Consider the following 14,418-nt stretch of genomic DNA (forward strand, 5'->3'; position numbering starts at 1 on the left):
TTCATAGTGTCAGCACCAGAATTTATGCTGAGAGATCAAAAAGGATTAACGAGGAAGGCAAAAGGATGACTTGAGGTCTTGACAATGCACTTCAGCAAGATACTTCAATCATCTGATGCATAACATCATAATTTATGTTTCAACATGATTAGTCTACAAGAAAGATTTCTGATTGTAGCGGGATCTGTTATCTGGTAAATGAGTGAAAGCTCAAGGCAGACAAACTCAAACTAGAAATAAAGTGCAAGTTTTACCACGAGAAAAATTAGCCTTTGAAAAACATAACCTACAAAAACGGTTTCATTTTTAATGTTCATCATTTTATAGCTCTTAGGAAGGAAGGGCTGTGGATTTAAAGACCTGCTGCAGGTGAAGAATCTAGGCAGGAGACACTAGGTGAACTGGTGTTTATAACTGGTGTTAGGCAGACTACATTATCTGGAGTGTTTCCACCTAAATCTCTGAATACCTCTTTTTCTCATGTGTTGAAAGGATATTTGCCCGAAATTTTCAGTAAAGTGGATCTGAGACCAGCTTAAGCCTGCAGAGTGGCATCCCTCATGCTGAGGAGATGGAGCTGTGATGTTTCCTTTTGTTTTCTGCAGAGGTACAGAATAAACAGTGGCTGCTGAGATCATAAATTTAGCTGCGTGGCAACTTTCAGGAAAGGTGGCAAGAGTGCTATAAATAGGGGCAGGCAAACCGACTGAGATAAAGTTAGAAACAACCTCAGCCTGGACCACAGACTAATATTTACACAAAATGTGTGGAAAAATTGCAATATAAATAGCTGTCAGTGACTGAAGTCAAGATGTTTTATATGAGAAAAGTACCCCAGGGAAGACATCTGATGGTTATTTGCATCATGACTGACATTTTCAAAGATGGGGTCCCACAAGTGTAGCCCAACAAACCATGATTTTTTAGTGGTACAGCTCTATTTTGAGAATTTTTCGGTCTACCTATAGCCATTCCCAGCAGCAGTGATACATCCATCCGGCCCAGCTGTTGCTGACTGGGAGCTGAGTCCCTTCTAACTAGCGCGTGGGATCTGTCAGCGAGAGTGGCAGTAGTTTAGTTTTGTTGAAGTATCCCCAGAGAGAAAGCCCGTAGCTCAGCCACAGGGCAGCCAGAAATAGATCGTGGTGCACCCCAAGTAACACGTTACACATAAACCACGCAGAGCCTTCCTGCCAGATCCCAGGACACCAGCACACCTATCCTCAGTCCCACAGACACTTAGTTGTATGTTCAGCTGGGCTCAAGAACGCAGCACGGTTTGAGGTTTATAAAAATATATTTCTCTCTCAAAATATTCCAGGCCAGGCCAGCCTCAGCTCCGTCTCTGAACACCCCTGAGATCTCATTTCTCTTCTGGATTACAGGGCACCAAACAACCCTTCCTCTACTTGCAGTTTGTTTCCTCAGGGAAGCAATTTGGAGGCTGAGCTCAGTTCTCCTAAAGGTGTGCACATCTTTTGACTGGCAGAAGGATAGAGAACCCCTCTATACAAATTGGATTTGTCTCCCTTAAAACTTGGCAAGTACAAACTTTACGCTACTTGGAAAAAAATGAAACTGTATTTCCTAGAAGGGTCTTGGCCACTCTTTGCAAGACAAAGCCATTTGATATCAGCGAGTGTTCCTGTCTCAGTAAAAGAACGAGCAGTAAAGCCACCTCTGGTGTGAGCATTTGACACGGGTCTCTGGAGAGAGCCAGCTGTGCAATGACCCGACTTATGACGCTGAAACTAGGAAGAGCTCACACTGGATTTCACCTCAAAATACCTCTGATGCACCTGATACGTGCAAGATCCATGTACATGGCCTGCTCATACCTGTATGATGCTGTTATGTCCTTGCATAGGTTTATATATTAGAAGCTCCTTTTGTTAGCACAGCCCTCTCTATCTAATCCTCCAGCAAGACTCGATGTCCTCTTCCTCCATCAGTGCTGTGCGTCAGCATCCCCCTTGGCAGAGCAAGCCCAAGGCAAGCACATAAGCAATAAAGAAAACTGTTGCTGCCATTCTTTCAGATTTATTTTACTTTCTGTTATCAGCTCCTCAGTTGCCGAGTCCTCTCTGTCTGTCTGTGTGGTTAACCTGTGGTAGAGGATGAATGCAGTTGTGGTTGGTCACATACTTACCCGAGAGCGTAAAAGGCCTGGTGGAAGACAGTTAGGCTACACGTATGTGTCAGCTGCTGACAACGTTAAGCCAAAAACCGTTGCGTCAGTGGGGAGCGCATTTACACCTAACGTGGAGTGCACGAGAGAGTAACAACTCGCATAACATCTGATCCCCTTATTGCGTTATCAAAAGGGAAAGACCTGACCACCCTCCCGCCCTGCTCTCCGCTTGCTCGCTCGCTCGCTCGGTGTTTGTGCTGCACCCGGGGCAACCGCTGCGTCGGGGCTGGGTTTGGGCTGCTTGCCTGTCTGCCCGCTGCTGGGGCATTAGGATTTGAAGCACTGCAGGGGAAACGGTTAATGAAATAAGCACACTCCGTTTCTCAGTCATTTAAACTATTTTCACTTGTGTCAGGTTTCATTTTACAAACCCCTCGTGTTGTGCCTGAAACTGGTTGGCAGTTTGAAGCTTTTGAGAGCAGTTTCACAATGGATCATCCAGTATGTGGTAATATGTCTTTACGATACCAGACCAGCGTTTCGTACTTCTCCCCTTTAGACTTTCCAGCTGAATTTCAATTTGACTTTGTTTTTGGCGCAAGCGTCCTTCCAATTCCAGATCCTCTCAGCATGCTACAAACCACTGGAAAAGTCTGAGCTTTCAGCTTGTGTTTGCAGTTCAGCTGGCTACAACAATTTACTTGAGAAATAGCTGGCAATCCAGCCCATTTTGTCATCTTCCCTGCTTCTTCTGCAATGTTAGAGCTCTTTCAATCTTAGAAGAGCTGTGCACATGAAGAGAAGAACAAAGTCCCACTGCTGAGACATTTAAATGCCATAAAATGTCACAACATCAGATAAGCTTCAAGATCTTAAAAAAGGATTAAAAGTGCAGCGAGTTTATTGGATGCTGACATGCAGTTAATAGCACTTTTGCATGCAATGACTTCACACAGTGTTTCTGTGCAGTTTTAAATGTCATGTAAGTGTATAAATTCAATTCAAACATAACCTTTATTATGAGAGCATCAATAACAGAAAAATCTAATTGAAGGATAAAAGGCTTGGTGGAAACATAACCTTTTTCATATCAAATTGGTAATGAATTAATAGAATTCTATGAGGGATATTATTTCAGAGGAGGACCGATAAGCACAGAGAAAACCTTGCCTTCTACCACACAGTTTAGTGGAAGTTCCTCCTCTCTCCTCAGCAACCCATCCTCTCCCTTTGTAATCCTGAGTGAATTATTATTCCATGTGGCTGCATCAAAATACATGAAAACAGCAGCTGGACCTTTGAAATCCCCCCTGGTTTTGTTCAGCTCGAATCATCTACACTGGGACACTTGCCACCTTGCCACAGTTTATTACACCCAAGCCTGTGGCTGATGAATTACAGCTCTGCCAATCGTCCTGTCTAGCAAATTGCCAGCGTATGAGAAGGAACCCAGTATCATTATCAGCGTTACAGAACACCATGGACAAAGTAATAGTAGGCTACGTTTCCCTCGTTCAGTGCCTACCCCAGGAAACTAGGCCATGGTGTCCTTCAAACCATAATGAGAATTAGTATTGAGAGGACTGTCAACCTACGTAACGGAAGAAATGAGGCTTGACAGTTCAGAAAATTGGGGATAAGTACAGTAGCAGAACCAATTACTGCAAAAGGATTCGGGTTTTTTTTCCACACTCAGTCTGAAGCAACTAGAAATAACCCAGGCCAAAGCTGTTGTCTAATTTTGACAATATATGCTTAGCTGTATGTAGCTGTTGATTCTGTCTGGGAAGACTTAGAATGTGATAAAAGTTCCATTTAGGGTCTTTCTTTCCCTAAACCATAGTTAAGTCCAAGGTATGAACATGCCACATCACACTGCAGATGGACTATCAGGATAGCTCTCATGCCTTTCTGTTTCTTTTATTATATCCCTATAGAATCACTGTAAGAATATTTTGAGTCCTGTTCTTTGCACTTCCAAACATCACTTGCTTTTCTTCTACAGATGATTATTCAGAAATGATTACTCTTCCTTCCAGACTAATTGAAAATACCACAAGTCATTTGATACGTACCGTAGACTGAGAGTCCTCACTGACAGTGAGAACAAAGGCTCAGAAGGACATCTGAAAAGCACTGGTTTTTCAAGTGCCTTTCTCCGTGACCCTTTGCTCCCTAATTCTGCAGGGTTCCCTCATTCCTGTTTCAGAAGTGCTTTCACTGTCAGCCCCCGGCCCCTTTCTTTCTCAGCCGAGATCTTGCAGAACAGTCCTTCCTACAGCTGATAATGCTGTGGCTGGTGGGTCCTGCAGTTCGTCTGCAGCTCATCAAAGCTGTAGGTCTTAATCTCTGCGACTCTTGCACCCTGCCTCGAAATTGCTCTGCGGGGCGGTTTGAGCCATGCTGCAGCCCCCGCCAGGTCGGCAGCAGTCGTGGGAGGAGAGGACAGTAACGGTGATGGAAGCGGTAGGTTTGGAAGCTGTCAGCACTGGGAAAAATGAGTGTGACAAACCCACATTTCTGGACTCCCTGAGAAGAGTCTTGTCAGAGCACTGCAAGTAAAGCTATGCTTGCTGCCATCTTGGTACGCTAAGGGCAAGGACCTTTGCATTACAGGTAGGCAGTGGCAAACAGCAGAAATATCTCAGGCCAAAGCAAGAAAAAGGGATTTGAAGATTAGTTTTTTTTCTGAGCATTATCACATGAACTGATAAATACAACGAGGACTTTGAAAGCAGGCCTGGATGCCCCCACCTGGGTGTCTTTCATCGCTGTTGTCCTCTGCCTTTCAAATTGGTTCTCCAGCTTTACGTTGCTGCCATCAGCAGCACTGCTAAGCTAAAGATGTTTCTTAATGTCAGGTATTTCATGGATACTTTGCTACACCACTGGGAAACTCATTCAGATATACAACCTGGTTTCTGCGTTCCAGTTTATAGTCGGGGCTTGTGGGTCTCGGTGCAATCGTGTGCTTCTGAATTGGTCTGAAATCTGTGTCTAGTCCTTCATAGTGTTAGTAATGCTGGGGGGGGCTTGTTTTTAACATTTTTGTGGTATGATAAGGCTAATTTTAAGTCATGGGCCCTAAACATGTAACAAAAATATTTTTAAATTTACTCAGAACCACAGGAATTATCATGTGGCTTTAAATGCACCATCTACTGTAGCTGCCTGTGTTGGCCATTGACCTGTACCAGTTGTTTCAGTAGATAGCTCAAAGTTCTCTCAATCATTATGAAATAGAGATTATTTTAAGCCCTGATGTATGACATTTAATCATCCCTTGTTTAGTGCAACACGCTGCAACTCTGAGATTCTGTATAAACTGCAAGGTATCCTTCTTGAGCTCACTGAGTACGCTGGCCTCAATGAAATTCTGTGGCTGTGACTACCAGCTACTGTAAAGAGAAAGGATTGGCCTTTATGGATTTCTGTATTTTGCAGCCTTTTATTTTATTAAAGGGTTTCACCATTTACCTACCTTATCTGTATTTGAAACAGTTCAGTAGAACCTAGAAACAGTAATATTTGAATATCAGATATAGCCATTCTTATAGTGTTATAGGTACTGTTACTTGCAGCGCAGATCATAAGATAGTTTTAATCTGGCTCTTCTAATGAAAAGTCTATGAACTGAATCTTAAGTGCAAGGGTCTGATTTTCAGAGAGATTCAGCACTTGGGGGAACTGAATTGATGTCATTTGCATGTTATATACTTAAGCAATTTGCAAAAGCTGCAATTCCAGCGTTGCTCATTACAGTGTTATTTATTAACTGCCTCTCTAGTTTGTATCTGCACAAGAAAGTAAGTACGTGAGTATAGCACTGCTTGGAAACTGGACTGAGGATCTCTTTTTCTATGTGGATGATGAAAACAGTGGAGGGGATTGATTTTAGAGCATACAGCGCTCCAGCCTGTTCTGTGCATCTCCACCAGTGCAGGTGCATGTCATCTTTTCACGGTCCTGCTCCTAGGATTGTACTACTTGCAGTAATGTGGGTATGGTAGACAAAGCATATGACTGTGCTTCTGATTAGCTTGAAACACACTGTTCGTATCTGATCATTGTTCTTGCAGTTTTCCTCTGGGCTTTGAGCTGTGGCAGAGATTTTATGTGGGTAGAAAATGCCATTTTTCTTTTGCCAGAATTCTTCTGGGGAGATGCTGTCAGAGTGCTCCATCACATGTGACGGATCATCACTTACAGAGAATTATCTCTAATACAAAATTGAGTTTTTATCTTGAACCGTCATGCCTGAGAAGTCTCGCCTGTGACACGGGGGAGGGAAAGGAGCTGGATTTAGTAGCTGATTCCTCCTCCAGGACTGAATATATCCTCTTTCTCATACCCAGTTCTGTCCTTAATCTCGTAACTGCTGCCGCCTCCCCTTCCTGAGCTAACTGGTCTCCTCGGTTAGTACTGTCTCCAGCGCAGCCTCCCCCAGTGTTAAAGCTGTGCCTGCATTATGGTGACCAGACTTTCAGTCCAAAACTATGTGTTGTCACAGCGCTGACATCACCAGTGCTCTTCAGGCACTCAGGCTCTTCTATTTGTGAGCTATTAACTGTTAAAATCATGTTGGAAAGAGTGCTGGAAAAACACTCAGCAAATCAATGCAACTCTCCCCAAGCGAATAAAGTTCAAATGCTGGCTGTGAATCAAGGCTCAGAAAAAAATGGGAGTAAAGTGTATGGTTCTGTAAAACTGCGTGCAAATGAATGGAAGCGCAAAATATTGCACCCTAGAGAAGGATGTTTGGGAAACGCTGCTTCCAGTCCTGCCTGCCCGACGGCTCCCTGCCACAGCACGAGGCTGCCTGAAACGGAGGGACGGCCATTACTCTCCTGGGAAGCTCCCTACTCACAATTACAGACTCCTGGTCGAAGAGGTGATCCTTATTTCTACACTCAAAGAAATTCTGTCTTTTTCAGTAGTCCTGGCACAAGCAGCAGCACCAGTACATTATATAAAAAGATATTTTGTTACATATTCAGACTTCAGAAATGTAAGCATTATTTGGTTAAGGCTGTATCAAAATCACAGCAGGTATCATCATTCTGGAATTCAGGAGAGAGACTGAGATCTGGAGCTGAATCCTAGGGCTTTTTCTAAGATTTCTGGAAGGGGTTTTTTTAATCACTAAAACAGCGTCTGACATAAAAAGAAGTGCTCATGCTGTGAGCCACAGCATAAAGCCCATATTACAAGAGTGTAACAAAATCTTCTTTTACTCTCTTACTAGACAGTAAAAATACTGAACTCCCCAGGACTTGGGACCCCACACAGACATGCTTAGTTTATACTCAACTGATATTTCAAGACCCTCTTCACCAATCGGTAGCACATTTGAGTGTGATGTCTGCTAGGTACATGCCACTGAAAAACTACATAGGGATCCGTGCACTTTGTAGAACAACACCTAGTGAATCCTAACGTACATGGCATTCAAACACAAAAAGCGCTGCCTTCTCACAATGTACTATTTATCCGTCAGTTTATTTCGCTCCTAGCCGCCTTCTGGGGGGGTTATTTTTTCTGCAGTCACACAGTAGGTTTCTTCTGCTGTTTCAAAGAGTGGTAGGTGTGATTTCCTCCAATTTATCGATGGAGGAAGCCGAGGGCCAGAGAACAAAGCCCAGGCCTTCGAGTTCCTGCGTTCCGTTTCCGGGCCCTGCTGCTTCCCTTCTCCCAGACGGTCACCGACACACAGGTCAGTGCTGCGCCCAGCCGAGAAGGGCCTCTGCTCCTCCACCTTTATCTCCATGGAAAACAGATAACGAGTAGAACATCTAAGCCCATTCAGAAAACTCTCGTATGGACTGCAGGTGGCTTAGCAAGGCTGCATTGCTCTTGACAAAGCAGGAGAGGTTCACGACAGCCAAATCTCTGGTTGTGCTACTCCATCTCAAGCTGCCTCCTTTCATAGTACCCTCCCACGCCGCTTCTTGAACACTCCTGTCCCGATAACACCCCCCAGCCTCCCCCTTTCCTCTCACCTTCGGCGTGCCAAAGTGGCACCAAGCGGGAACTCCTATGAGCTGAAGTGGCACAAGTACACATGCCAAAGCAGCGCACACAGCTGGGCACGGAAAGCTAAATTAAGAGTTCAGCGTTCACACCTGACTGCTCTCCCAGTATCGCTGCCCTCTTTACCACACCAGATAATAACGTCAAGGGAAGAAACGTTACACTTTCATCCCAAGGTACCGGAAACCTTTCTAGTGCAACCGGGAAGCATTAGGGAAGCCGCAGGATGGCACTGGGACCATGCCATCCTGTGGTTGCCCATACTTCTGGGCTAAAATTCTTTACTTTTTTTTTAACATCCAATTCTGAGTATCTTCCTCCTCCTCACTGCTGCCTTTCAGTCCTTAACTGCTTTTCCATCTCGGTTGACTAGAATGGATGCTCCCCTGTGCCTATGAGGGCTTGTTGTTGCTCTTCTACTCAAGTCTTGTTTCTCATCTTTCTGCTGTGATTTTTGCTACGCTTTTTGCTACTCTGCCTTTCCACAGCCACCCAGAGAACAGAGGTGATGAGTCAGAAAGGGAAGTTTAATAGTGTCCAGAAACAGAAATAACCAGAAAACCTCAAGCGCTTTACTGCCTTTTTCTTATTGAGAACAAACAAGTTGTAATGAATAAAGAGCGTCACATGGGTTAGTTTTGAAAATTATCAAACTGACCTGTCCCACAGCTGCTTTCAAAATACCGAGAGCAAAAGGAATCAGGGGATGGTAAGAACTGTGGACATTTTTTTTTTTTTAATTGTTTACAGGAGTTCAAAAGACTGGAGGTCATTATAGGATACATGCAGATCTATTAATTTTTAAACCAAGTTGTTAAATATTCTATTTAGACAGCTTAATTGGTCAGAGTGAGTAGGTGTGAAGAGAAAAAAGTGGTGAAGTCCTACACCCATTACAGTCAAAAGAAGGAAGCTGGTGACTTCACCAGTTTCAGAATTTTGCTCACGGTATTAAAACCCCATGGGCTAGTCATCCTCCGGCAGCAGCTCTCCAACTCCTGGCTATATGGGGATAACATGATTTCACAGTGAAGTACGTGCCATTGCATGTGCATATCGTGCCATGAATATGGCTGTATGATCGCCCTTTTTGCAAATATTAGTCTTTGTATTCATTTTGAACCTTCAATTAACACAAGTGTAAACCTAGGTAGGCTAAGGCTTAATGAAAGATCATTATACCGTGCACAGGACATTCACGAGTTTCCTTGATCTGTGCAGCAAACAATGCATATAGCAAGAAGAAATCGGCGTTACTGATAAAATAAAATTCATGCAGTAGAAAACTAGGAAATCATACAAAACAGAAGGGAAACTCAAGCACTGCAAGAGTGGAGGATTGGGTCCTTTCAGATTAGTTCATTTGATTAGTAGACCAGAGTTAAAATTTTTAGTCATCTTGGAACTCACTTCCATTTTTCATGCTGGCAACTCTGAATCATCTCGCTCTTTGCTGCTTCAACTTCAAAACAGGAAAAAGTGAATACAGTAACCAGCCACGGAGTCTTATAAAAATATTCCTGTGCTGTATGAAGTAGCTGAAAAAAGGCTTGACTCATACAGCATCTTTTGCCATGCCTGCATGGGCAAGTTTGTGAAATTGTGCAGGGCACCAATCTAGTACTCCTTGCTGCAGCAATGTTAAGAATGTGAAGAGAAGGTAAAGAAACAAAAGACCTGAGACGGAGGGGAAATTTTGCAACACTGTACTTGAATCCTGATCCTACCGACTTGAGTACAAGACTACCACCGACAGCAGAAGGGCCATAACTTCACCAGTAAAGCCTGGCCCCCAGTTCTGTTTTGAATGCTTTTGGTGTTTTGGTGGCACCAATAGGCTCAGCAGTGCCCCTCAGTAAGTGCTGCTAGGGGAATTCTTGGAGAACAGACTTGTCTTCGGTAGATGGCTGGTGTGTTCAGAGGATGGAGGGCATGGTCCCGGGCTCTGTAATTCAATATCCAATGGCTGCTATCTACCACACCAAGCACAGCCAACAAGGAGGGGAGTTTAGGCAGGAAGAACACAGATGAGGCTTAGAGAGATGCTCCGTTTGCAAACAGGCACTGTTCATCCTTTTTCTTGTGTTCGAAAAAAGAATTCACTCTTAGTGTCTACATGGTTAATCTCTATGCGAACTCTTCCTTTCCCAATTAGCATTTTCTTTTAAATTGAGCAATATGTTGACTTAGGTCTCCATACATACCCAAAGTCACTCACTGATTACTGGAGCCAAACAAAAGCAAAAAAGGCAGTCAGATAAATAGTCACTTGTGTTTTGGCTCCATCTTTCATAGTTCAAAACTATGTAAACAGTTCAACTGTATTACAGCACATTTAGAGAAAATAAAGGGAAAGAAAAGTGTAAAGTCAACCTGTGATTAATTTTATTTGAAATACTTCACCAGATCTCGGGTGGTTCTTCTTCTATATAATCTAAAATAAACACTGTAAAAAATGGACTAATAATAAAAGTAAATTGCATCATGGATGCAAAGAACGCTTTAAGAAAATAAAACTGAGAAAAATATGCTAATAAACTTGGGCTTGAAATTATCATCACTGGGTTAACAATAGAACCTGATACTTTGCTTGCAGGTGTTTATCCTGCATTCTTTTAACATGCAACATGTAAACTCCTTAAAGGATTTTTAGCTACACATCATCTTTCAAAGCATCCGCTTGACTGAGTTCATTTTAAGGCGTTACGGTACATACAGATCTGGACTGAGTATGCATAATGCACGAAAGTTACCTCCATTTTAAGGAATCAGCACTAGACTAGAATCCAAATATATTTAAATGATCACTTTGTTAAATGCATGTATTTCAACTGTTTTTCTTTTTTTTTTTTTTAAGAAGACACTATATAAGGATATTATTCCAAAAAAGTATTAATTTTCTTTTTAAAAAGACAGAACAGGATCCGAGTAAGCAGAGTTATATATATTGTAGAGTTTAACATACAAAATCTGTCAGCCCTAGCTCATGTGATACTCATGTTTCACTTACTTTTTTTTGCCATAAAGCAAAGAAAAAAAAATCAAACTCTGTTTAATCCTTTCAAAGTTCCTTGATCTTTTTCAAGGATGTAATGTGCTAAACAGAAAGATACAAATGCTAAGAATACCCAAGCCATCAATTCTGATAACCTGGTTGGAGAAAAAGACTCTACAGAAATGCTTAATTTGTGATATAAATTATGTCTTTCTGTAAATGCCAGGCAAACAGTGGTAGGCCAGGACTGCTAACGGAGCTTTACTGGCTTCTAGGCCTCCTTGAAGTATAATGCTAATTGTACTGACATTTTTCCCCAGTCTACACCTTTCAATTAGGACTAAAAGTTGAAACCAAAATTCCAACAGCCTAGGTTTTGGCTTTTTTGATAAAGTGAAACTGACCTTGTGTATTTACGGTCTGGCTGAATCTTGCCATAACAGAGTTATTTTGCTGTAGATAAATCAGATTTAGATCTGATAGATTTGGCCCTGGAAGACTAATTTCATACTGGCTCGGAGTATAGTTAGCAACAGTGAATTTCATGTTGCTTCCCATCAACTTCAGGTGCAATCGGAAGACTTCCAGCTGACAACGCAGAGAAGGACTGCTTAAAAAGCAACGCTTGCAGGTGTTCACCACAGGTTAAATGTTTCATTTTGCACAACACAGAACAGAACTCGCTCCTGGCAAGATCGTAATATTGAGGCATACAATCTGTCACTAGACACTGAAAGAGCTTAGCACCTTCTAAAACTGCTCCTAACCCATGCAGTTTGACATTTAAAAGTGCAGGCTCAAGATAGGACATTTACTGTGCAAATTGTTTTCATCTTCCCCCTCCCTCTTTAATTTTATAATGACTAGAAAATAAATTTAAGTCCCTAATAATTCAGATTAAGTGAAAGTATACTGATGTTCTTGGTCAGAGCTCCATTGACTTTTACAGGATGTTATATATATGTAGATGTTCATTGCAATCTGAATGCAGAAACAGCATCTTGAATTGGTTAAAAAAAATAAAAATGTAGAATGCATGTCTTGAAGTTCTCTAATTAAAACAATGCTTTTCAACAGACATCACCATCTTTCCCCTTTTTTCCCCACAACTGAACAAAAACTGCATTTTGATCTCTGTAGGATTTTGCTTGTTTTTTCTTCAAATTTATTAGCTTCTGTAATTATAGAGTCCATTTATTGTTAAATCAGAAACAGTAAGAGAACACTCTAGGTTGGTATAGTCAATTTACAATGAGCATATCAGCTACAATACCTTTACCTAATGTTGTCAGAAAACCAAAACAGAACCAGACGGTAATTTTTTTTTTTTTTTGACAAACCTGCTTATTGAGATATCACCTATTCTGTAAGGAAGAAAATACTTGAAAAATAAAAAAGTTAAAATTTAGTTAAAAGCTTTACTTGTCTGGGAGCAATCTCATAAAACTCTTTAATATGAGCACTTCACTTCACAAAATGAAAAACTATTTACAAATTTTGCTTGCAGTTTGGTCACATTATCTACACACATTTGCAGAAGATCTTAGGCAAAATAGGTATGTATCTTCTTCTGACATAGGCTATCAGACTGATTGCACATTTTCCTTTTATATAATGGCTCTCCTATAGTGCACTGAAATCAGTGATCACTGTCTAATTACATTCTCATTTTAATTTATGGCTCAACAATAAAATCAATACCACTTCAAACCCAAACATCTGAGCGGCTGAATTACATATAGTGTGAAACATGTGGATTCTACTTTTTTGGACCTGATTTTCAAAAGAATAATTCACCTCACTAGCACAATTAACGAATTGTGCAAAGAAATAAAGGACTTGTGCATCTGATTCGTTTGAAAATCACGGCATCTTGTCAAATTCTCTCAACTGATTTCCCTCTAGTTACAGCTCATTTAAAAAATGTTCATTTCCCTATGGCACTATAATGAACTTTTCAGCACGCTATTACTGAATTACAGTATCTTTTACATATATACTATATTTTAGCCAATAACGTAATTTCCATGTTACACAATATCATTGCCTTCACAAGCAGAGTTGCTACATACATTCACAGTTTCAATAGATTGTAATTAGCTTCTCCAGTTGTGCTTTAAAAATTCCAAATATTTTCCAACAGTAAGTGCAAAGCAAATGTCCTATGCAGCTACAATTGGTCACAGAGTTATAAACTCCATAATTACGAGAAGAGCATTCTCTCATTCTCCATTTTCATCACCTGCTTTTTCAGGTATGACCTCCAGACTTCGACGGGGCTTTGAGATTTCTGCATTTTCAGTGCCTGGCTTATTGAGTCCACATGAAACAGTGGCATAATGGATTTGTTTCAGATTCTCCAGTGCTTCATTTTTAGCATATTTGAGAAGATCAGCTTGTCCCTGTAAGAAAAAAATGCAGTTAGAATGCACAATTGATAATAGGATCCTCTTTTTTTTCCTTTTTTTTTTTTCTTCTGTTTGTTTCAGAGTAATGGTACAGTTGCCCTGCTCAAAAAAAACCAAAAAACCAACCCCCAAAATAAAACTCAAAATTGGACTACTTGAAGTTAGTAAGAACCAAGCTCTTTGCTTTCTCTGGAGCCTACCAGTTGCATAAACAGAGGGATAGGGATCATATCTACCTAACAGCTTTCAGGAAAGTAATCTGCGCTGTATTTTTAATCCCTGGGGACTATAAATGTTTCTGCACAGAGAAAATTGTGAAGGCTGATTTTACTACTTCAGGGAGCAGTAAACTGTTTTGTTTTTTGGTTCTTTGAGATTTTTTTTTTCCTAGCAATGCGATTCATTCAATAGTAGCATGGTAAAGGATCGTTTGTCAAAGCATGAAATATGACAATACAGGTTGGCAAGCAACATGTAAAAAGGACAGTGATGACAAAGACTTCACAGGATTGTTTGCAGTTCAGCGCTATCGCTACCCCTCTTTACTTGCACTCTTTCTCTTCATAGTAATTAAGTTTTAAGTAAAGCTGTAAGAGAAACTGTCCCAGACTTCGGTGATTTGGCTCTGTCCCGCCGTATTAGCTACTCCATCACTTTGTATTGATTAAAGCCCTCTAACAGCCACGGCTCTCGCTAGCGGATTCTGGACTGCCTTTTCTGCAGCCCTTACCTGCCTACCCTGCCCGTAGGCAGGGACCGAGCAAGCCTGCAGCGCACGGCGAGCACGCGCGTTTACTGGCGGACACAGGGGAGTTCACAAGCACGTGCAGAAAGTCTGCAAGGGCCAAAGTGAC

The 14,418-nt window shown here is 41.6% G+C and overlaps 1 protein-coding gene across 1 annotated transcript in view; it reads right to left on the minus strand.

Moving 5' to 3' along the window:
• Positions 1–12,296: 12,296 nt before the first annotated feature.
• The window catches only part of PLCL2 (phospholipase C like 2), a 106,652-nt gene continuing 104,530 nt past the window's right edge, over positions 12,297–14,418 (minus strand). The window contains exon 7 of the mRNA XM_082319478.1: positions 12,297–13,558. Coding sequence (XP_082175604.1) covers positions 13,379–13,558 — 180 coding nt within the window. The 3' untranslated portion in view covers positions 12,297–13,378. The remainder of the gene's footprint in view (positions 13,559–14,418) is intronic.

This window comes from Platalea leucorodia (genome assembly GCF_965183815.1).
Source record: "Platalea leucorodia genome assembly, chromosome: 1".
NCBI classification, from domain to species: domain Eukaryota; kingdom Metazoa; phylum Chordata; class Aves; order Pelecaniformes; family Threskiornithidae; genus Platalea; species Platalea leucorodia.